Raw genomic sequence first — 25608 nt, 5'->3', positions numbered from 1 at the left:
TCTGGAAGGCAGCCTTGCCAGGTCTCCTCTCCATTCCTGTGGTTGCTGCAGCCTCAAAAATCCAAGTTCTGGTGAGGCCTTGTAACCCATGCCTTGGTCCCTTTAATTAGAAAGCCTTCCGATGACAGAATTTACACACCATTCTGCCTGCCCTCCCCGATTGGTTGGGGAAACTGGAGGCGGGATGATAATTACTTTTCTCTGGGAAAGAGCAATGGTCAAGCACACGAATTGGTCAGTTCCCGACCTGAAAATGGTTCCGCCTTTCCAGCAGGAACTAAGGTGAGAAGATTCACCCATTGTCTTTGGTGCCTGTCACAAACTCTATTCCTTGGCCACTGTTTCCATCCCTCTTCTTGGCACTGTGTAAGTTTGAACCTGACAGTTTGCAATGTCCAATTTCAGTAGTTCTTAAACTATTTTGGTTGAAGAATGCCTTTGCAAATGGATTAGTGACCACAGACCAACCCTGCCTCATCTAAATTTTTAATACTATATAACACATGCAGAGAGTGCTTTAATAATGATTCTAGAACAGGTACTTAGTTTTGTGCCACTTTTACTACCCCTCCATGCATGCTCCCCTCTGAGGTGAGACAGCCAGTCTACTATGTGCTGCCCATGTGATGGCCACACTCTGGTCCCACCTCTCAGCTCACATTTTCAATATTTTGCAGACTGCCTCAAGGTCTTTATAGACCCTCAGGGTCTTCAGTCCCCAGTTTGAGAACCGCCATCCTTCTTAACTCTGAGCTGAACTTCCAACCCCATAATCCTCTCCATTACCAAGCCTGCCTACTTCCACCCCTGTAATATTGCCTGTCTCCACCACTGCCTCAGCCTGGGTGCTGCTGAAACCCTCATCCTTATTTTTGATACCTTCAGATAGTTATTTCAATGCCCCCCTGACAGACAAACATCTACCATGCTGCATAATATCGAGCTCATCCAAAACTCTGCTGTCTATATCCCAACTCACACTAAGTCCCACTCATCCATCAGCCATGTGCTTGCTGACTTATATTGACTCCCAGTCTGGCAAAGCCATGATGTTATTATTCTCATCCTTGTGCAGAAATCCCTCTGTGGCTTTGCCTGTCCCATATCCCTAATCTTCTCCAACCCTACAAGCCTCCGAGATAGCTGCACTCTTGCAATTCTGGTCCCTTGAGCATCTCCAGTTTGCTTTGCCCCACAACTGGTGGCCATGCTTAAAACTGCCAAGACTCCAAGCTCCAAATTTCCGTCCCTAAACTTTTTTGTTTCTCTACCTCTAAATCGCTCCTTAAACCCTACTCTTTGACCAAGTTTTTTGCCATCTGTCCTAATATGTCTTTATGTGTCTCATTATCAAATTTTCTCCGCGAATGCTGCTGTGAAATACCTGGGGACTTGTTACTACATTAAAGGCACTGTAAATGTGAGCTATTGTTAATAATTACAAAATTTGCCAGCAACACCAGGCTTTGTTGCTTCTTCTTCACAGCATGTTGGGCAATGATTCTGCTGCTGCTCATCGTACCAAGAAGCATGTGGTAAGATTTGTTGGACTTATTCAGTACCATGGGTAGTTGCTTTGTACATATAAAGCGCTTCATTCTTATCGGTCTAGGTCAAATTGATGAATCTCAGTGGTTGGGGTAAGTCACTGTATGAACTTAGATACCCACCCCTGAAGCCAATACAATTTGCATTCCCCAGATTCTTTTTAAAAAACCTGAAAGACGCAAAGTGAGTTAATCAGTAAAGCAACAAGTAGACACATACAGAAAGAATGGATGACATACAGAAGATGGAGGAGGGTGAAGTAACCAGAGACGTGCAGAAATGGAGGCAAGAGGGAGAGTCGGAAACAGGGATGGACAGACATTAATGAGAGAAACTGTGTGAGAGAGAAAGAGAGAGAGGAAGATCGAATGGAAAACAAATAGAAAAAGAAATAGAACAAATAGAGAAAGGTAGGCAAGTTAGGCAGCAAGAATTATCGGGATTGGAAAAGAAGTAGTGAGATAGTGGAAGGAAGAGAGGAAAAACATTGGACTGGATTTTACTATGCCATATCCCGCCCCACCTCACCCCACCCACATGTTTGAAGACAGGGAGTTCATGCAGCGTTTGGCCTGACCGCTGCCTTCCTGCCTACCCCCGATCTGTCTCCCATTTATGTGGGGGTGATTAGAGGCAGGGGAGGCACAAGGATGCATGGGACAGTCCGCCCACCGTTGGGCCTATTGATGGCCATTTAAGTGCCTCATCCCGGCCCCACTGCTATTTTACCTGTGGCAGTGGGGAGGTTCAGCCAAGTGGATAAGCTGGCAGCTTTCACTGGGTGAGCTGGTGTTGGGCAGGAGTGGGAGGGAAATCTCCTTTGGGTGTCCCCCCAAGGCCATATCACTCTTTAACCTTCGCTTCTGGCCATTCAAACCTGGCCCCCAACCCCACTCAACCCCTCACTGGGGCCTGCCAGCCAAGCTCCACCAATATCCTGAACTAACCTTCAGTCCGGCCTCCATAACCCCCTCATCTCTGGGGATTGCCTGTAGTCCCATCAGTGGCCATTGCTTGAGCCTGGCACTGATTAATTAGTTCAGAAAAACTAGACTAATCCACATTGGAACAGTAAACCATGAGCGATACAAAAACAATGCTTTGCTACAGTTGTACAGGGCATTAATGAGACCACATCTAGAGTAGTGGGTACTGTTTTGATTTCCTTAGTTAAGAAAGGATATAAATGCGTTAGAAGCAATTCAGAGAAGGTTCACTCGGCTGATACCTAGGATGAGGAGGTTCCCTTCTGAGGAAAGGTTGGACAGGCTGGGCCTGTATCCATTGGAGTTTGGAAGATTGAGAGATGACCTTACTGAAACATAGAAAATACTGAGGAGATTTGACAGGGTGGATGCTGAAAGAATGTTTCCCCTTGCAGAAGAGACTAGAACTAGGGGACACAGTTTAAACATAAGGGGTTTCCCATCTAAGGTGGAGAAGAGGAGGGTTGTGAATCTTTGGAACTCTCTTCCTTAGAGACCGGTGGAGGCAGGGTCATTGAATATTTTTAAGGCAGAGGTAGATGGATTCTTGACCAACAAGGGAGTCGAAGGTCATTGGGAGTAGGTGGAATGTGGAGTTGATCTTATTGGATGGTGGAGCAGGCTCGAAGGGCCAAATGGTATACTCATGTTCCTAGTTCATATGTTCGTATGTAATGGCTCGGATTTTTGTGGAGTCGTGGAGATTTCCGACAGATCCCATTTTCGCCAGTAGGGGAAAGGCGGCAGGACATGGCTCATACATGTGGGAAACTCAAACTCAGCAGGTCTGTTTGATCTCAGTGCTGAGTTCAAAATAATCCATTTTTGCTGCAGCAAGGGTCTTATCCCACAGTGTAGGATCTATGAATTTTTATAGTCGTAAATGAAGGACAGATAAGGTCTGTAGAGCTTCAAACTGTGGTGATTTAAATGTACAGCCTTTAAAAATTGAAAGAAAACACCCTGCCTGTGTCATTGATTGGTATAAAAAACTCAAGCTGTCACGTTATTTAAATCCCCAATCCCCTTTAATTTTTTTTAAAAATAGGCTGCCTGTGTCAGTGAGAGTCGGAAAAAAATCTGTTCCAGCAGTTACAATAATTGTTTATTAACATTACACTAAGGGCTATCATTATATCCTTATTAATCGTTGGCTGATTTCCACAGCCTATCGTTATCACAGTAGGGAGTTGTAAATTAACGGTTGATCGACATTAGCTGTCCTTGATGTGGGATTATAAATGCAACCGTTTGTTTTTATGAAAGACCATAAGACATAGGAGCAGAAATTAGGCCATTCGGTCCATCGAGTCTGCTCTGCCATTCAATCATGGCTGATAAGTTTCTCAACCCCATTCTCCCGCCTTCTCCCCGTAACCTTTGATCCCCTTACCAATCAAGAACCTATCTATCTCGGTCTTAAATACACTCAATGACCTGGCCTCCACAGCCTTCTGTGGCAATGAATTCCATAGATTCACCACTCTCTGGCTAAAGAAGTTTCTGCTCATCTCTGTTCTAAAAGGTCTTCCCTTTACTCTGAGGCTGTGCCCTCGGATCCTAGTCTCTCCTACTAATGGAAACATCTTCCCCACGTCCACTCTATCCAGGCCTTTCAGTATTCTGTAAGTTTCAATCAGATCCCCCCTCATCCTTCTAAACTCCATCGAGTATAGACCCAGAGTCCTCAAACGTTCCTCATATGTTAAGCCTTTCATTCCTGGGATCATTCTCGTGAACCTCCTCTGGACCCTCTCTAGGGCCAGCACATCCTTCCTGAAATATGGGGCCCAAAATTGCTCACAATATTCTAAATGTGGTCTGACCAGAGCCTTATAAAGCCTCAGCAGCACATCCCTGCTTTTATATTCTAGTCCTCTCGAAATAAATGCCAACATTGCATTTGCCTTCCTAACTAGCGCGTCAACCTGCAAGTTAACCTTAAGAGAATCCTGGACTAGGACTCCCAAATCTCTTTGCACTCCAGATTTCTGAATTCTCTCCCCATTTAGAAGATAATCTAATGCCTCTTCTTCCTACCAAAGTGCATGACCACACACTTCCCCATGTTGTATTCCATCTGCCACTTCTTTGCCCATTCTCCTAACCTGTCCAAATCCTTCTACAGCCTCCCCGCCTCCTCAATACTACCTGTCCCTCCACCTATCTTTGTATCATCTGCAAACTTAGCCAGGATGCCCTCAGTTCCTTCATCTAGATCATTAATGTATAAAGTGAAAAGTTGTGGTCCCAACACTGACCCCTGCGGAACTCCACTAGTCACCGGCCGCCATCCTGAGAAGGACCCCCTTGTCCCCACTCTCTGCCTCCTGCCAGAGAGCCAATCTTCTATCCATGCTAGTACCTTGCCTCTAACATCATGGGCTCTTATCTTACTGAGCAGCCTCCTGTGCGGCACCTTGTCAAAGGCCTTCTGGAAGTCCAAGTAGATAACATCCATTGGCTCTCCTTTGTCTAACCTACTCGTTACCTCCTCAAAGAATTCTAACAGATTTGTCAGGCATGACCTCCCCTTAATGAAACCATGCTGACTTTGCCCGATTTTACCATGCACTTCCAAGTATTCTGAAATCTCATCCTTAATAATGGACTCTAAAATCTTACCAACGTCCGAGGTCAGGCTAATAGGCCTGTAATTTCCCGTCTTTTGCCTCACTCCCTTCTTAAACAGGGGTGTTACATTAGCGATTTTCCAGTCCTCTAGGACCCTCCCTGACTCCAGTGATTCCTGAAAGTTCAACACTAATGCCTCCACTATCTCTTCAGCTATCTCCTTCAGAACTCTGGGGTGTAATCCATCTGGTCCAGGTGATTTATCCACTTACAGACCTTTTAGTTTTCCTAGCACCTTCTCCTTGGTAATGGCCACCATACTCACCTCTGCCCCCCCGACTCTCTTGAACTTTGGGGATGTCACTCGTGTCTTCCATTGTGAAGACTGACGCAAAGTACCTATTCAGTTCCTCCGCCATTTCTTTGTTCCCCACTACTACTTCTCCAGCGTCATTTTCCAGCGGCCCAATGTCCACTTTTGCCTCTCTCTTACCCTTTATATATCTAAAAAAACTCTTGCAATCTTCTTTTATATTACTGGCTAGTTTACCCTCATAGTTAATCTTCTCCCTCCTTATTTTTTTTTTAGTTGTCCTCTGTTGGTCTTTGTAGGCTTCCCAATCCCCTGGTTTCCCACTGCTCTTCGCTGCATTGTATGCTTTCTCTTTAGCTTTTATGCTGTCCCTGACTTCCCTTGTCAGCCATGGTTGCCTCGTCCTCCCTTTTGTATGCTTCTTCTTCCTAGGGATGAATTTTTGCTGTGTTTCCCAAATTACTCCCAGAAACTCCTGCCATTGCTGTTCCACTGTCTTTCCTGCTAGGCTCATCTCCCAGTCAATTCTGGCCAGCTGATCCCTCATGCCTCTGTAGTTGCCTTTATTCAACTGTAATACCGTTACATCTGATTCCAGCTTCTTCCTCTCAAATTGCAGGGTAAATTCTATCATATTATGGTCACTTCATCCTAAGGGTTCCTTCACCTTAAGCTCCCTTATCAAATCTGCCTCATTAAACATCACTAAATCTAGAATTGCCTGTTCCCTCGTGGGCTCCACCACAAGCTGCTCCAAAAAGCCATCTCGTAGACATTCCACAAATTCCTTTTCTTGGGATTCACTATCAACCTGATTTTCCCAGTCTACCTGCATATTGAAATCCCCCATGATCACTGTAACCTTGCCTTTCTTACACACCTTTTCTATCTCCTGGTGTATCTTGTGCCCCACATCCTGACTACTGTTCGGAGGCCTGTACATAACTCCCATTATGGTTTTTTTACCTTTGCGGTTCCTCAACTCTACCCACACAGATTCTACATCATCTGACCCTACATCATTTCTTGCTATCGATTTAATTTAATTTCTTACTAACAAAGCAACCCCACCCCCTCTACCAACCTGCCTATCTTTTCAATAGGATGTATATCCTTGAATATTTAGCTCCCAGTCCTGATCCCCTTGCAGCCATGTCTCTGTAATGCGCATCACATCATACCTGCCAATTTCAATCTGCGCCACAAGCTCATTTACCTTATTTCGTATACTGTGTGCATTCAGATACAACACCTTCAGTCCTGTATTTCCCGTCCCCTTTCTCATTGTTGTCCCTTTATCTGATGTGCTTGAAGTTAGATTTCTAGCCCTTTCCAAACACTCTGTCCTATTTTGTGTTCTGGAGACTTTAATAGCCTCTCCTGGGCTCTCGTTTCTTTTCAGTTTTTTCATAATTTTCCATGAAGTTGAATCCACCACCCCACACGCTAACCTGCTGCTTTGTTTCCCATTAGTCATACTTCTTGGAGTTTTACCCTTCCCTCCCCCCCCCACTTTCTAGTTTAAAGTCCTGTTGACCACCCTATTTACCCTTTTCGCTAGAACATTGGTCCCAGATCGGTTCAGGTGGAGGCCATCCCAACGGTACAGATCCCTCCTGTTCCAATACTGATGCCAGTGCCCCACGAAATGGAACCCCTCTTTCCCGCACCACTCCTTTAGCCACGTGTTTACTTCCCTTATTCTCGAGTCCCTATGCCAATTTGCACGTGGCTCGGGTAGTAATCCGGAGATTATAACCCTTGAGGACCCGTTCTTGAATTTAGTTCCTAGTTCCTGATAATCCCCAAACAGGTCCTCTTTCCTAGTCTTATCTATGTTATTTGTCCCGACGTGGACCACAACAACTGGATCCTCCCCCTCCCTCTCCAATATCCTTTCAAGCCGGTCAGAGATGTCTCTCACTCTGGCACCGGGCAGGCAACATACCATGCGGGACTCTCGATCCTGCTTACAAAGGAAGCTATCAATTCCCCTAATTATAGAATCCCCTACAACTACCACTTGTCTTTTTGCTCCTCCCTCTTGAATGGCCTCCTGTGCCACGGTGCCGTGGTCAGCTGGCTCATCCTCCCTACAGCCCTCTTCCTCATCCACACAGGGAGCAAGTACCTCGTACCTGTTGGACAAGGTCAAGAGCGGAGGCTCCTCTGTTCCTGAACACAGGATCCCTCTACCTGCCTCACTTGCAGTCACACCCTGCTGACCCTGACCTCTGACCAGACTTGAGGTACTTAATCTACAGAGAAAGATTAAGCACTTGAGGGTATTTACAAGTTTTGAATGGACTTTCATGAATTAGAGTGCTTTTTATATAGTCAACTCTGTAACAGGTATTTAGACTTTATTTCACCTCAGCTCCTGAAGGCTGCCCGTGGTGGATACCGGGTAAGTTGGCATGGAAGGTGTAAGGTCAAAAGGCAGTGGGAGGGTTGGCATGAGTTGGTATAAAATGTGGCATATGGAGTATAAGAGGCCATGGGGGTAGGTGGGGCCATTGGCTGGCATGGAGGGTATGAGGGGTCATTGGGGGTGAGTGGGGGGGCAATGGGTTGGCATAAATGAGGAATGGGTGGGGGGGGGTGGTGAGGGGGTGTAAGGGCTGAGGACTAGAGGGTCAAAATATTTGACAAAACAACTGGAACAAAGTCCCGGAGAAGAGCCCGGCTTGGCACTCAGCTGCCCCTATGGCCACCTCCAATGTGCGTGCGGAGGTGGTGGGACCAACTCCACCCCACGCCCCACTCCGCACCCCTGAAATGAAGAGTTTCTCCGAGGCAGTCACAGTAAGCCAGGAGACTTCCCGAGACCAGATATTTGACTCTGGAACAAAAGTCTGGGCTAATGAAGGAAGACACCTATTGCTATCACCTTACTTGATAATGTGCAGTTCATACCCACAATCTACAGAGGGTTTGTGATTATTTTATTTTTATTCATTTATGAAAAATAGGTATTGCTGACAAGGCCAATAATTTATTTTCCATCCCAAATTTCCCTTGAGAAGCTGGTGGTGAACCATCACCTTGACCACTGCAATCCGTGTGGTGAAGGTACTCCAACAGTCCTGTTAGGTACAAATTCCAGGATTTGACCCAGCGATGAAAAAGGGATAATGATATATTTCCAATCCAGGATGGTGTCTGACTTCATAGAAACATAGGATGGTTACAGCACAGAGAAGGTCTTGCTGCAAAGGCAATCTAGCTAGTCCCACTCCCCTGCCTTTTTCCTATAGCCCTGTAAATTCTTTCCCTTCAAGTACTTATCTAATTCCCTTAGGAAAGCCATGGTTGAATCCTACCTCCACACTTTCAGGTAGTGCTTTCGGATCATAACCATTTGCTACATACAAAAGTTTTTCCTCATGTCACCTTTGGTTCTTTTTCCAGTCACCTTACACTTGTGCCCTTTGGTTCTAGACCCCATCTGCCAATGAGAACATTTCTCCCTATCTACTCTGTCTAGATACCTCAAGATTTTGAAAATCCCTACTCAATCCCTTACCAACCTTCTCTTCTCTAAGGAGAACAACCCCAGCTTCTCCAACCTATCCATGTAACTGAAGTCCCTCATTTCTGGAATGATTCTAGTAAATCTTTTCTACTCCCTCTATAAGGCCTTCACATTGTTCCTAAAGTGTAGAATTGGATACGCTATTCCAGCTGTGGCCAACCCAATGTTTTGTAAAGATCCGTGATAACTTTTTTGCTTTTGCACTCAATGGCCAGAATCTTCCAGCCTCATTGTGGTGGGACCAGCCATGGGAGACTCGGCGGTCCAACCAAAAGTCCATTGACTTTCGGCTGACCATGCTTTGATGCTGGAGCCGCCAACATCACCAGAGGCCGAGGCTGTGGGGAGGGAGCGAGGCCTGAGATCTGGGAGCAGGAACCTCGGGCAGGAGGCCTGATCCAGAGGCTCAGCCAGGACAGTCACCGCCACTTGATGAGTTGCCATGATGGCCTGTGACGGGAAGCTGCTGACCAGGTGGTGAAATGTGAGTAACCGGCGCCCCCCCTCCAGCTCAATCTGCAGTGCCCCCACCCCAGCTCAATCCACAGCCCCGACACTGGCCCAATTTCCCCCCAGCCCCGGGCTTAACCCGTGCCCTCCCTTTCCTGGCTCAATCCGCAGCCCAGGATAGGGACTTGCTTCCTGCAGATTGTCAGGAAGGTTTCCAGACTCCAGAGAGATACAGAGTGAGAAAGGAGAGAGAGAGAGGGAGAGTAGGAAAGGAAAGTAAGCAACAAGTTGAGCTGAGTTTCAGGAGTCCTGTGGGTGAGACACAGAAACTGTGCCACTCAAGGCTTGTTTGGGTGATTTTGTGTTATCTAATTTGAAGTTATATAGTATTTCTGTTATAATCAGTGATTTATTTTGGTTTGCAAGTTATTCCAGCTAGGAATGCACAGTGCTGCACATGTACAATACAGTACTTCAACTTGTATATTGGTCTTTCTGGGCAAGAAATGTCCAAAGGAACCCAACTCCGCTTTTAACATTGATTCTTATGGGAACCCAGAATTCACTTAGTTGTTTCACTTAAAGTTGTGATGATCAGGAACATAGCCACAACTTTAAGTGAGGACTTAATGTATTTAATTGGAACAGATTTCTGCTGTCCAATATTGGATGTCAGGCATGCAATGTGACAGTTAAAGGCAGTGCAGGTTTCAAGAGAGGTGGTGGTGATGTCATCAGCATATGCGTAGAACCTGATATTGTATTTTCATTTGATTTTGTCTCAAGGCAGCACATACGTGAGATATGGGAGTAATGATGAGGGAAGGGGAAGAGAAGCTTCTGAATGTAATCCTGTAACTAAAACTAGATAGATGGGATTGGAACCAGATGAGGGTTGTCCCACACAGTTGGACAATGGACAAATCTATAAATTTCAGCAGAGCAGAGGGAATAAGCAGATGCAGAGAATGATGCAATTGATTATAAAGCAAATGTTTTGTTGTACGATCAGGTACCTTGTTTGCTTAGGGAGAACTTTACATTAGCCATGCTGAACTGTGCAAAATATTCTTATGCCACTTGGACAGTAATATATCTGGACTTCACTGAGAGTAAAACCCGTGTCACAGCTACAAATGCTTAAGATTTTCAGCAACATAGGCCTGGAATTGATGAACCAGCATCAACAGGACAGATTTGTGAACATCTTTGAATCAATTTCAATTCAGGAATTAGGAACACCTCAGATCGATTATTCATTGTTGAGAGTTTCTCTATCAACTCCATATCTGAATGGTCATAATGATATTTTGCCAATAAAATATAAATGAGCCAGTTGATCTGGAGCACAGTGGTAATGTTTAGTATGGTCTCATTGTGAACAGAATACTTCTTAAAATTATCAATAATGCTGACCATTCATAGAGCAGATTATGATTTCTTGTTTGTAAGATCTGCTTCCTTAGACAGTGACAGATGTAAGATGTGACCCAGGAGCTATAGTCCATCAAAGTAGCATGTACAGTGATGGGGGTGAAACCCAGTAATATTAGAGAGCCACAAGGTTCATGTCTGTCTGGCCGTTTCACCAAGTTGTAACACCCGTGACCATCGAAGGTCCTTCCCCTCAGTCTCCTGTGAATCCCTGAGCTGAATTTCAGCAGTAAGGGAATAGGACAAGTAAAGATTCCTTCTCTTGGCCTCACCAGGGGAAATCATCTAATGTCCTTAAATTGCTGCGGGTTCCTTCTCTTCAATTAGCGAACAGGCTTTCTCCTGCATTCTGCCTGGCACTTAACAGAAAAAACAACTTTTCCTGTCTGCAGATCGCAGTAACAGTTGTTCTCTCTCTCTTTTTTCTCTCTCTCACTCTCTGTGCTCAACGTCTCTGAGATAGAAAGCCTGCAATAACAAAAATATCTGCTTCTGCCTTTATTTTCAGGTGTTAAACCTGGCATGTGCAATTCAATAACATCTGACCTAGGCCCCCAGTCCCCATGGTAATCAGCCAAGGCTTGATACCGGGCAGAACTCATAGCAGATCACATGACTCTCTTCATTACTCCATTTTGCCTTAAATTAAAGATATGGTTCAAAACATAACCATTCATAACAAATACAATTTTAGTGGTTTTCTGGTGGTTCTTTATTCCTGATTGGTAATTTTCTTATCTTCCCAAATTTGAATTAATCAACACGGTTCATTGTGGTTATTGATTAAATCAGAAAGGTATGTTGGATTGCTATGTACTACAGATTTATTTAAAGTCTGCGCTGTGCAGATTTTCTAAATTATTAAAAATGGGGCATATGGTTGGTATGTGGCACATTCATATATTTTTAAATGTAAACGTGTTTATTGTGGACATTTTTATTCTTGTATCCCATCTGACCTGTGATCATCTTCTCATTAACTGGCTTGCTGTTTCTAATTGCATCCCTTGTATAACACTTGCAGTACCAATATTGCATGATGAGAGTTGCATCCAGTTGGGGATGAACAGTTGTGGTGTAGGGACAGTACAGGATATAAATGTATGAGGTGTACCTCAAACTGTTGACATAGAGGGTTCAATGTCATTGAGTGGAGTTTGAAAGAATATGTGGCTAACTTGAGGCCCAACATCCAGATCCAGAATTTGGTGCTTTGTAGCTGCTCAGTGTGGCCGTTAGTTTAAACAAAAGCAAAATACTGCAGTTGCTGGAATTCTGACCTAAAGTCAGAAAATGCTAGAAATACTCAGCAGGTCAGGCAGCATCTGTGAAGAGAGAAATAGAGTTAATGTTTCAATTTGTTGACCTTTTGCTAGAACTAGAAAAAACTAGAGATGTAACAGGTTTTAAACAAGTAAAGAGGGAAGGGAAAGAAAAGAACAAAAGGGAAGGTCTGTGATAAATTGGAAGGCAGATGGGATTAAATGATCGAAGTATTGATGGTGCAAGGCAAAATAGGGTGGGAATGGGGAAAGTAAAGGGGAAAAAATGGTGTGTCTAGAGGAGGTGCAAATAGAAACAGTGGATTCATTAGCAAAAGCTGCTGTCTGAAAATATGAACACAGTGGCCGAGATTATTTGGCCCTGACACTGACGGGCATCGGCGTGGGCAGAACGGGAAAATTTAGAGAGCCACTGGCTTTTTAACAGCTCTCCAAATTTTCCTCTCCTGCCTGCGACGATGCCCGTTGGTGGGGGGGCTGGAAAATCCTGCCCAGTGGCTATGATTTGAAAACAGTTGAACTCCGTGTTGAATCCAGAAGGCTGGAAAGTGCCTAATCAAAAGATGAGGTGCTGTTTCTCATCCTTATGTTGAGCTACATTGGAATGGTGTGGGAGGCAAAAGACAGAGCGGTCAGAGTGGGTGTGGAGTGGATAATTAAAATGGGATGCAACTGGAAGCTCAAGGCCACACTTGTGGACTGAACGGAGGTGTTCTAGTATACCAAATTGAAATAAGTACAAGTAAATCATTGTTTCAGCTGGAAGGAATGTTTGGGGGCTCGACTGTGGAAAGAGAGGAGGTAAAAGGGCAAGTGTTGCAAGTCTTGCATTTTCAAGGGATGGTGCCTTGGGATGGAGAACAGATGTTGGAGTGATTGAAGAGTGGACTAGGGTGCTGTGGAGGGAATGGTGCTTTTGGAATGCTGGAAAGGGAGAAGAGGGCAAGTTGCATTTTGTGGTGATATCAAGCTAGACTTAGTGTAAATGGCAGAGGATAATCTGTTGAATGTGGAGGCTGGTATTATGGAAGGTGACATTGTCAAACCAGTTGCAACAGTGTCTGAGAAACTGGGAGAATGGAATAGCATTCTCGCAGGAAGCTGCATATGAGGAAGTGTTGTCAAGATAATTGTGGAGATAAAGTAGATATTGGTTAGTAGCTTATCTCCAGGAATGGAGGTAGAAAAGTCAAGGAAGGGATGATTCACTGAAAGACCATGTGAAGGCATGGGAATGAAATTGGAAGCAGAGTTGATGGAATTTTCCAGTTCAATACAAGAGCAGGATACAGCACCAATAACGTCATCAATGTACCAGGAAAGAAATGAGGGCATGGTCCTGAACAGGACAGTCCCACATATCCACATATCCCATGAAAAGGTAGGCATAGCAAGGAAATATGTGGCTCCTATAACATGTTTTATTTGGAGAAAGTTAGTGGAGTCAGTGTTCAATGTGAGAACAAGTTCCGTCAGGTAGAGTAAGGTGGTGGTTGATGGGGCCTAGTAGTATTTCGTTTCAAAGAATAAACAGAGGGCCTTTAGACAGTCTCGGTGGGAAATGGAGGTTTCGAGGGATTGGCCGTCCGTGGTGAAAATGAGATGATTAGAGGCAGGAAACTGAAAACTGTTAAGGTGGTGGAGGACATCAGAAGAGTCATTGATGTAAGTTGGAAGAGAGGGGACAAAAGGAAAATAAATAAGAATCGATTATTCCGAGGCTCTCCCGAATTGCCAAACTCCTCACCCTGTCCCGGAGAGGACGCCCAGCAACCCTGCGGAGAAACCTCATTTCCGCCGCTTGTACCCATAATCGTATCCTTTCGGTCATTACCCACAGTTCATGACTATAGGTGAGGATGGGGACATGGATCAACCGGCAAACTGAGAGCTTCAGTCTAAATCTCAGCTCCCGCTTCACCACCACGGACCGCTAAAGCGCCCGCAGAACTGCAGCCGCCGCACCGATCCGCTGTTCAACTTCACGCGGCAGCTGCAGTTCTGTGGGCGCTCTACTGGTCCGTGGTGGTGAAGCGGGAAAAGGTGTTCATGAAAGATGAAAACACAATGATTATTCAAGAATTTTGGTTATTCCCTTCGTCATCCCAGGACAAATATCTGTGCATGTCAGAGGAGCGCTGCCCTTACTTCCTCCGCTTCAAAACATAGCCTCCCACAAAATTGTACCATCAGCTGCATGACTGTCAACAAATGCATCTAGCTTTGGATCAGAAATGTAGCTTATTAAAGCAGAAAACTTTCATGCGACTACATCCTTCCAAGCCATTCCAGAAGACATCTACATCTATCACACTTGCGTATAAGGGAGGTGACAATCACTGTATTTGTGAGGGCAACTTCTTCATCACTTTTTTGTGAAGCAGTTATCGGTTGCACAAGGCATACATCTTCCACTGGATGACAGGGTTCTTGTAAGTGTAAAGAATTACACATGGTACTAATGTTGCTTCAGGATTACTCATAACCTCATGATCTTCATGAAGAGAATGACTACAAATTCTATGTTCATGTGATATTTGAGCATGTAAACATAGGCTAGATTTAATGCAGCCCATCATGGTGAGGGACTATGGCAGCCAGGCCCACTTAATCATGGGGGAGGCCCTGCGTCAATCACCCAGTGGCAGGAATACCTCTCCCGATTGAGTTGGAGGTGGAAGGGACTGACGCGGGATTCCCAGCCACCGGCAATGGAATAAGAACATAAGAAATAGGAGCTGGAGTAGACCACTTGGCCCATCGAGCCTGCTCTGCCATTCAATATGATCATACAAGCTGATCTTGGATTTCAACTCCATTTTCCCACCCACTCCCCATGTCCCTTAATTTTCCAAGAGACCCAATATCTGGCTATCCCAGTCTTAAATGTATTCAATGATGGAGCATCCACAACCCTCTGGTGTAGAGAATTCCAAAGATTCACAACCCTTTGAGTGAGAAATTTCTCCTCACCTCAGTTCCACATGATCGGCCCCTTACCCTGAGACTGTGCCCCTGTATTTTAGATTCCCTGACCAATGGAAACAATCTCTCAGCATCCTTCCTATCAAGCCCCTTCAGAATTTTGTAGGTTTCAATGAGATTGCCTCTCATTCTTCTAAACTCCAGAGAATATAAGCCCAATTTACTCAGCCTCTCATCATAGGATAACTCCCTCATCCCAGGGACCAAATTAGTGAACCTTCGCTGTACCACCTCCAATGTAAGTTTATCCTGTCTTAAATGTGGAGATCAAAACTGCATGCAGTACTCCAGGCGTGGTCTCAGAAAAAGACTGTACAATTGTAGCAAGACTTCTTTATTATTTTAAAGGATTCATGGGACTCATTTCTGAACAACTTTATTCATTAACTACATTTCAGATTTCAAGAGCTAGGTCACTCTTTGGTTTCGTTTCCCTTCTTCCACTTTTGTTCTCTTAACCACATCTGATATGATAAGATTATTCATGTCCTCCAATCCCCTTGAAATAAAGGCCATTAATGAGCCAATTGACACCCATAATTGCTCAGCCCACCACAGTTTACTGGTGGCCCACGGGTCTCCCGCACTCACCTTAACCTGTCGGATTTGCCAATGACTTCCTGGGGTTGGGGGGCAGGAAAGGGAGTTGCTCACTATCAGGCATTTTGTGCCTAATTTAGGCGCCCAGCATCGGGCAGGGGGGTGGCTGCTGAAAGCCCACCCTCCTGCCATTGCCTCAGGATCCCCCACCCAAGACCACCACCCCATGTGATCCCCATCCCGTCTTTAAAAGGAAGACAATGGCATAGTGGTAATGTCACTGGGCTAGTAAACCAGAGGTCCAAGCTAATGCTCTGGGGACATGGGTTGAAATCCCTCTGTGGCAGTTGGTGGAATTTAAATTCAATTAATAAAATCTGGAATTGAAAGCTGGTCTCAGTAATGCTGACCATGAAACTGTCATTGATTGTCATAACAACCCATCTGGTAAACTAGGGAAAGAAATGTGCCATCCGACCTGGTCTGGCCTACATGTGACTCCAGATCCACAGTAATGTGGTTGACTCTTAACTGCCCTCTGAAATGACTTAGCAAGCCACTCAGTTCAAGGGCAGTTAGTGATGGGCAACAATTGCTGGCCTTGCCAGTGACACCCACAACTCTTGAAAGGATAAATAAATAAAATAATAAATAATTCACCAGTGGCCTGTGGTTCCTCCATGGTCCTCGGCTTTGGGTGAGTGCGGTGCTGCCAGCAGTCACTGCCCCCGCTGGTGGCAATGACAAGCTGCCTGCCTCTGTTTGTCCAGCAGTTCAATGGGTGGGACTTACACTGCTGGGAACCTCAATTGTGGAGAAGGCCTGACAGGGGCCAATTAAGTGCCTGAAGGACACTTGATTCTGTCGGAACTGATTGGGGTTCCCCGCCAGTTCTCCGACCAGTGGGCAAGACCTCCGACGACCTGACAAAATCCCGGCCATCATCACACATGTCAAGGCTATTTTACAGGAAGATGTCATGATGCTGCATAATGTCACATTTGTTAGTGCTAACATTATTTGAAAGAGAAGAAAAAGTTAGTAGATGTTCAAAGAACAGGGCTGTTCTCTGCATCCATGAATGCACTCACCACTAAGAGACACTCTAACAACAGAAGGAACTTTGACCCAGATACCTCAATGCCTGTTTGCTGTTCCTCAGTTACCATCTTCCTTCAAGCAGGTGTACCTTGTACTTATGGACAACTAAATAGTGTATTTAAAAAAGACAGTGGTTATGCACAAATAAGTGTTACCTCCCAATTTAGATGTGAGAAACAAAATTGGTCAAAGACGTACTAAAGCCTGCAGTAGAAATTCCAATATCAGCCTCTTTAACCACATTCAAATTTTCTGGTTAAATAGGTCAGTGACCCATTTCACCTCTTATATTGGCACCTTCAGTTGTTGGCGTCTTACTTGGGCTGCTATCCTTATTTGTCAGTTGAACATAATTTTTTCCATTCAAGTTTTCGCTTATTATGGTATCTGCTATGTATCTAATGACATTGCAATAATTTGAGGAAATTGCATTAAGACATCGTGTTGTCTCCTCCAAAGCATTCCTCCTACTTCAGGAGTTTATGTTTAACTATGAAATACACTTCAAAATAATGAAACATTCTTTGTTGGTTCTTACAATTGTAGTATGAACATAACACATCTATTCTGCTAGCTTCAGTAATGCTAATCTATTTTTTATGACAGCTGGAGTTAGCAGAATGATGAAACCAGGACTATAGAGTAGCTTTAAATGGAAGAATCCCTTAAGTCCTTTATTCAGTATTCTCTTGTTCTTCCATTCAAATAAAATACAGAAGACTTAAAGAAAATACATAAAGTTTAAATGAGAAGGAGGTGACATTACTATGAAGGTCTCAGGACTGTGCTAATAAATACTGGATTGGAGTTAACACTTGCATTGGTGAGCCTGTACACAGGCTAAAGAGCCAGTGGCAACCCCGCCATGGCCATCCCGCTCCCCCGACCCGATTTAGTGTCACTCAGGCACTCACCTGGTCAGATTCGGGGTCCTTGTCCCCTTGGGAATTCCCCTTTGGGGAATTTCCTGCCTTCAAGAGCTGCTGGCCCTTCAGTACCGGCAATACCAATATTGTGTTGGTCACTGCCTGTGCAGCAGTAGGTCCAGGCTGCAGGATTGGTGATGGAGCCTCAGGAGTAAAATAAGTGGGATGAGTTCGCTGAGGCCAAACAGGGAGGTCCTGGCAATGGGGAATGGAGGTTAAAATTTAGGGCAGACAGAGGTCTTCATCCATGGGCAGCTTTTGCCTCCAGTGGGTATCTCCATATCATGGACTGTCCAGTTATTCTTATTGTTTAATGATGATTCTCAAAGTTTGAATGCCGAAACAGCATGATCAACATCATCTAAAGTTTATGCAGAAATAAAATGATGTTTGATGTACTTTGCAACAACCTAAACAATGAGCATGTATTTATTAAAAATATTACACTTAACTTGTCACCTTGGAGGTGTGATTAGTAACATTTCAAATAGTTGCCTTAGTCATTAAGAAACCACATATCATTTATTTTTGTTTACTTGTCATTATATCTATATTTATTGCTAAAGACTAATAAAGCACCATCAAAGCTATTTAGATGAACATGGTAAATTATTTTAAATTTTATTTGTATCTGATTTAAATCAGATGTGCACCTTTAGAAACATACAAGCACAAAACAAAATCTGATCTTATTTTTGTAGCAGATATAAACTTTTGCAGATCCAGGCTCAGTTGTAGAGTTCCTACATTTATAGACTTTTTCTGACATATGAGCAAGTTCTTCCACTCATTGCCATTTTAGAGCTTGGGGCTGATACTGTATGCAGTGCAGTGAGAAGATGTCTTTGTTGAAGAACATATTTTACATTTTGAAACTCTCAATGTCGGTGCTGGGCACTCCTTGGGAACACAGAGTACAGATTAGGTGTGGCTTAATGTACCCATTACTCTGTCTGTCAGCTACTGATGTGGCATGACCTTTAATTTTCCTATGGAAGTTAGCTTGCTTGAGTTACTGCCAATTTGATGCTAAATTGCAGGTAGTTTTTTTTCTGCTATGAACTCAAATCCATTTTGAAATAGACAGCCCAAGCTTATTCTGCACTAAATCTTTTTAATTGCAAAAGAGAAAGTTTTTCCAATAATAGTCATGACTTGTATTTACATATCACCTTTTAATGTAGTAAAACACCCCAAGGCACTTCACAGGAACATTATCAAACAACATTTGACACTGAGCTACATAAGGAGATATCAGAGTGGATTTAGTCAACGAGGTAGGTTTTGACGATTGTTGTGCAGCAGCAAAAAGAGATAAGAGTTGAATAGATTTAGGAAGGGAATTCCAGAGTTTTGTACCTTGGCTGTTGAAGACAAGGCTGTTAAAGGGGGAGCAATTAAACTTGGAGATGCTGAAGAGACCAGAATTGGAGGAGTGCAGAGATCTTGGAGGGTTGTATGATGGAGGAGGTTACAGAGATAGGGAGGGGTGAGTACATGGAGGATTTGAAAACAATGATGAGAATTTTGCAATTAAGGTGTTGCTTAACCACAAGCCAATATAGATCACCAGCATGAGAGATGGTGAATGGGACTTTATGCAGGTTAGGACATGGGCAACAGAGTCCTAGATTACCTTAAAGTTATGGAAAGTAGAAAGTGGGAGGTCATTCAGGAGTCAGTTGGCATAGTCAATTCTAGAGGTAACAAAGGCAGCAGCAGACGAGCTGAGGCAGATTAGTATGCTTGCTGCTAAAGATGGAAGCTTAGCAGTCTAATTCACTGCATCGCTAGAACCTGCAAGCATTTGCTATAGCCAATTGCATTTTATTTAAATCTCAGTACAATATTTGTTTTTAATGTATAATCTGTTTCTTGTTTAGTTGTTGTGCACAATGTGGACTGGATTTTCCACTCGGCCAAATTTGCTGTGAAAAAGATCAGAGCAGGTCTTCTGCCTATTACTCTGCTATTACACTGACACAGTTTCCTGGGTTGGGAATATTATAGCCTGAGGCGTACTCCCCGTCAGGATTCCTCTAAGCAAGAAGGAGTCTTGCACTGCCAAAGGAAGAAAGCTGCGCTGTAATGGGACATTTGCTGCCGCATCAGTGATCTTTGAAAGAACAGAATTGCTCCAACAATTCACATTTAAGACTTTCAACTAGGCCAAGGTTTAGCAAAAGTAAGGTTTTGAGGCCAGAAGTTCAGAAATGATGTCCACTATTGAGCTTCATTCTTTCAACAACAGTTGTTGTGGACTTTCTGCCTCTCTACCAGGTTCTACTGCCACCACTTACATGGTGATCCCTAGGTTTGATTGTAGTGGTAGTGAAAGGGAGGCAAATTGGACCCTATATATCTACAAATTAAGATCAGATTGTATTTTCAGTCCAACAGAAATAAATTGTTTGCAGCTTCTCCTACCTACAAGGACAAGCTTTCCATTTCTGAAACCACAAAATACACTTAGAGAATTGCTCTACCAAGGGACGTAGCAAAAAAAGAACAACGCCAGTGATCTCTGGTCGGTCTGCATGCAGCCAGCTCTCATTGTGTTAAGTGAAGATCAGCATTCTGCCTTATCCTGGTTACTGATCATAGATAGCACTTTGTTGTAATTAATAAAGGGAACTCACATTCTCAAGTTTAAGAAAGATGCTGATTTCTATTTAACAATATGTCTGTACAAGTTGAAATAAAGATATCAGATCCTCAGTTGAGGAGATTGGTGTCCATGTTACTGTGAAATAGTTTAAGATGGGATGCTTTCTTATTGCGAATGATTGCTTTCTTGAATTATTAGCTGCTTATTGAGAAACAAAATTGTGTTGCTTGCATTTTGTGGCCATGAAGATGATACTTACACATGCTCATACATACATACGGAAATCTCTATAGTATCCTCTTTTGGCACTAACTTGAGTAAATAAGTGGTCCCTCGAGGTAGGGTTAAAGCTTCTTTATATTTTTGGATCTAACAAGGGATCATCATAGATTGATGATCCGAAGGAAAGATTTCACTCTATATGGTTTATGTGTACATATAAGGCAATGCTATGGTGCCCAGGTGCACTGTGGTATGGATGGTAGGATAAAGATTGCACTCAATGATTCCTTTTTATGACAAGTTCCTGGCCTTAATTGGAATATTAGGTGGAGAGAATTAAAACTAGATTTTTCTGCCTTGGAGGGAAGGAAAGCAGGCAGGTAAATTATCCTCAGACACCTTACCCTTCCTTGCAAGCAGGTCCAAGGTAACGTTGGTAGGGATCGAGGAGCAAACTCTGTTTCTAATTTCCATGTGGGAAGATGGTCTATGAAATGAGTGAGCAAAATGAATAAGAGAAAAATATATTTGCAATTGGGCTGAGTGGGACTTCAAAATGCTATGTATATTTGCTACTGTGTTTTTAAAAATATTAAACTTTGAATTTATCATTTTTTCATGCTTCTAAACCTCCCCAGTTGTAAAATAATGATTTTGTTATATTTTGAGTTTCTGGGCAAAATTTAGCCCTGAAGATAGTACTACCTTAGCACAACATTTAATTCTTCTCAGACTGTGTATACTTTTTCAATCTCAGCTCTCTTTTTGCTTCATCCCTCTCAGAGTCTTCCATTCGTTTGGCACTACTAATAGAAAGTCTGAACCTATCAATTGAATCTACTTTTTTTTAAATGTCAACTCCCTCGTCTTATTCTGGTTCTTAGAGTTGAAGATGCTTTTTCCATTAACTTAATTTCTTTAACTAGTTTTCACATCTGCTTCAACTGATTTTGCAAAATCTCAGAGTTCATTGTCATTTTTCTATACAGACTCTGCTGGAAACATGTCTGTCCTTTGCTCCAAGCTATATATGATAAGTTTTTACAGAACATCAGGGTAATTTTCTTTGCCAAAGGAAAAGGCCAACATTTGAATGTTTTTTTTCACTGATTCATTTGTTCTGATCAAAACTTTAACTGGTAAATGATGTATTCCTTTGTAAACAAAATCCACTCCAACTTGCCCTGCTGCAGTTGAATTTGCAACAATATCAGGGTGTATATAAACTGCGTAATAATTATGGGCAGGATTTTCCAGCCCCGCCTGTTGCCGGGATTGTCCAGTCCCACTGAAGCTCAATGGACTTTTGGCTGGGTCGCCGCAACTCCCACAGCGGGTCCCGCCACAGCATGGCCGTAAAATCCCGGCCTATGTCTCAACTGGATTCCATGCAAAACTGTCAGCATGAATTTAGAAGCAACTGTCACTAAATCTACTGGAGTTATTCATGAAGATGAGTGAATTAATAAGCAAGGTTTATTCTGACTTTGAGAAGTAATTTGGCAAAATTATATATGTGTGACCAATAAGGAAAGATCAAGGTTCATGAATTAATGGCACATTAACTAACTTAATGGAAAACAGATTTAGTAATAGAAAGCGGATGATAACGGTAAAATGGAGAAATCTCTGAGGAAGGAGCAGTGGCTAATGGATTTCTCAAAGTCAGTTTTGGGTCACCTATTGGTTCAACTTCTCAATAAAAAAAAAGGGGGGGGGTGTGAGGAATGCGTGGGGTATCACCTGAAATATGCAAGGGGTTTCTCCAGTGCAAGATAAGCAGAACCCCTGGTGAATAGCAAAAATGGCTCACAACATACGTTTATACCATTGTCCAAGGTTTCTGCTGAATTTACTGTGGGACATTGGAAGAAAATAGCACAGTTCTCTGTCTATGATTTTTAATAGTGTAAAATTTGCTGCTAATGTCATGCTATGTGGAGATAGAATGGAAAAAGGAAAAGGATCATATTTAGAGATCCAAACCAATTAAATGGATGGCTTAAGAACTGGAATGAAGATTTTAATATTGATAAATGTAAGGTTATGTATATTGGAAAGGAAACATGCAACATACATCTATCAAAGGTAGAGAAGGAAAAGATTTGGGATAATTATTGGCCATGTAATGGGAGTATTCAATCAGTACATATCTGTTATAAACAATACCTGCGTATATCTCCAGGGCCTTTGAGTAGAAATAGAACAACTTCATCTGAATAGTTGTAAGGCCATATTTGGAACAATGTGTTACATTTTGGACATCCTGGCAGGATTCGCCACCATTAATATTAACGGTTATAAAATCATGGGCGGAGAGATGCGAAATTGCCTGATATGTAAAGATAATGTACTGAAATGAAAGATTAAGGAGGAACTTGACAGACTCAAGAGAGTTAGAGAATAGCATTAAGAATTATTTGGGACTCTGGACTTCATTTTATGAAGAGGAACTTCCAAGCTAAACATGTTTTTATTGTAGGGAAGAGAGATTGAGAAACAGCACGATCTGTTTTCAAATGCTGAGATGTGTAACTTATTTGATCCAGTTTGTGAATGTAGAACTAGAGGGCATGAATAACAAATTATTTACCTCAAGAGCAGAAGGAATGCCCTCTCTAAAGAGCACTGAGTTCCTTCAGTAAACTCCAGAAAAAGTAGTTAATATTGTGTCTATTAATGGCATTAAAAACAAACTGGATAAAATTCTCCTTTTAGAGATGGTGCTGTGGGTCATAACGATGAGTATCAAAAGAGAAAGTTGCATGTCGCGTGGAACTTGATGGTTCCTGGGACAGTTCATAGGATCAGACCCAAGGATGACAACAGGTCAAGCATGAATAAAGTAGGATGTAAGTTCAGATATTGAATTCTGCTCAATCTGTTTCTTGAGGCAGAAATGGGAGAATCTTGTTGAATTGTCTTTCAGGAGATGAAATGGTAAAATCTATGTCAGAATGGATTATTTCTGGTTTGTAGAAGGAAAGGGTTTGATGGGCTAAAGGATGACTTCTCATTCCATATTTTCTTTGTTCCTAGCAATGGTGAAAATAATTTCGCCTTTCTATCCAGAATTAGTTACAAGTTGTCATTCTACTGATAGCAATCTAGCTATATATTGTATTTATATTTTAAATTAACATTAAAATTCAACTTAAACTTTTAACTGATGGATTACAAAAAGAAATGATTTCACTTTGCAGAACAGAAAGTCCCTTATTCAAAGCTGCAAGAGAAAATGATGCTGAAACCTTGAAGAATTTAATACAGGAAAAAAATGTAGACCCTTATGAAAGAGGTGAGTAAAACGTAGCTGCAGGTAGCAATATATTGCATAAAATACTGCATGCCTCAAAACTGGCAAACCTTCTGCACTGTAGCAAACTGGAAAATCTTTTAAGGGGTCTAAATTACAGCATTATTACACTATTCCTCATTCAGTAAGGCTGTGTACAGGTATTTATATCTACCCTGAACAAAGATTGTGAATGGAAAAAGCCAGACATCCACCATTGATCCAGTATCTCCATCAAAGAAATGTGCAGACTCTGATCTGTCTCAATGCTCCTGTAAAGTTGGGATTGAGACAGAATGATGGAATCACTGCAAAATCATGGATAACAATCAACACTTATGTGGTGTCATGGCTACAGTGTTCCTGTGTCTGTAAAGACACAGGAGAGAATGTATGTACTGTCTAAGGAGCCTTGGTGAATATATTTAAGGAAAAGTTAGATTAAGGAAGGAGAAAGGAAAAGAAGGATATGATGATTGGCTTAGACGAAGTAGAGTGGGAAGAGGCTTGTGGCATCAACCAATTGGGCTGAATGGCCTGTTATTGTACTTTAAATTTCTGTGCCTGAATGAGTGTGCATGTGTGGAGATAGAGATAGGCCCCTAGAATTACATTAATAGCTGCTGATAAGTTGCAGCATTTTTAAAACTGGTACACTACAGGCACGATATTTGCTACCCCACCATGATGTAACCAGATGCCATCAAGTTACCATGTTTTAATATGTTGGGCCCATTGCAGAAGTCGATGTGACAATTTCGACCGTATGTAACAACAGTATCACTTTATAGAATTAGAAATTTTCCATATTTCCTTCACATATTCTCTGAGTTTTGTGGAACAAAGGAAAAGTGTATGGAAAGCAAAAAAGAAAATTTGTAATCTGTAGCAAAGTCTGGTTATGGCCTGGGACGTCACAAACCCATAGTCACTGAGTGCAACCTTTTTCCATCAAGAAAGCATTTGCAGCCTTTTGCCCAGAATCCTGGGAAAGCCTGTTGAATTAGTAATCTTTTTTTAAAAAACTCTTATGCTTTGGGGGTCACTGGGATGTAGATGTACCTGCATATTGACCAATGGAACTGGAACTGATTACTGCATAAGGTGGGATAAATTGGCTGATACACAAATAGAGTGAGACAGTGACAAAGAAAATAACAAGTGTAATCAAGCTTCAGTAAAGCTGCAGGATAGGGCTGAATAATTATAATAATCATCTTCTTAACAAGACAAGGTTGCCTGATGTGGAATTATTGATTGGACAGGAATGTAAGCCTTTGTCTTACTACTTCTGCTCCATTTGCAAAAAATGTTGAAGCCATCTTGATCTGCTTGTTATAGTTTTGAGTTGTTCATCTCACTTGATTTTATCTGATTTGACCTCTGTTCTACTTGTGGTGTTAATTGCACAAGTTATTTGCACTGGCTTAAAGAAGGGGAACAAGTGGCTCATAGAGCATGCATAACACCAACTGTTTATCTCTGGATACATTAGTAAGAAAACTCTCTACATCTAGATATCAGAATAAAACTGTTAGGAAAAAAATGTGAAAATAAGTCTATATTTACTGAAATTGTACTTGCATTCTTGCACCAAAGAGAGAGCTTCATCCCGGGAATGTACACTGCAGTCATGCTGAGCAAGTCTTCAGCCATTTTACACTAGTGATTGCATACAGTCAGTCACAGCAACAGAAAGAGTGCAGGAAATGGCAGCATTTGAATTGAGTCCTCTGGAAAAATGTAGTTGCAGAAAGCGAAGGGATGCATTAGGTTCATTCAAAGAATTGAAAGACAGAGAAAAGCTT

The 25608-nt window shown here is 42.6% G+C and overlaps 1 protein-coding gene across 1 annotated transcript in view; it reads left to right on the top strand.

Annotated features, from left to right (window-relative positions):
* The window catches only part of LOC144694187 (transient receptor potential cation channel subfamily V member 6-like), a 152363-nt gene that overhangs the window by 10927 nt on the left and 115828 nt on the right, over positions 1-25608 (top strand). The window contains exon 2 of the mRNA XM_078564543.1: positions 23709-23803. Within this exon, the coding sequence (XP_078420669.1) occupies positions 23709-23803 (95 nt within the window). The remainder of the gene's footprint in view (positions 1-23708; positions 23804-25608) is intronic.

Source organism: Cetorhinus maximus, chromosome 19 (assembly GCF_964194155.1).
Source record: "Cetorhinus maximus chromosome 19, sCetMax3.hap1.1, whole genome shotgun sequence".
NCBI lineage: Eukaryota > Metazoa > Chordata > Chondrichthyes > Lamniformes > Cetorhinidae > Cetorhinus > Cetorhinus maximus.
Note: the sequence above shows the minus strand (reverse complement) of the source record. Positions and strands in the feature narration are given on the sequence as shown.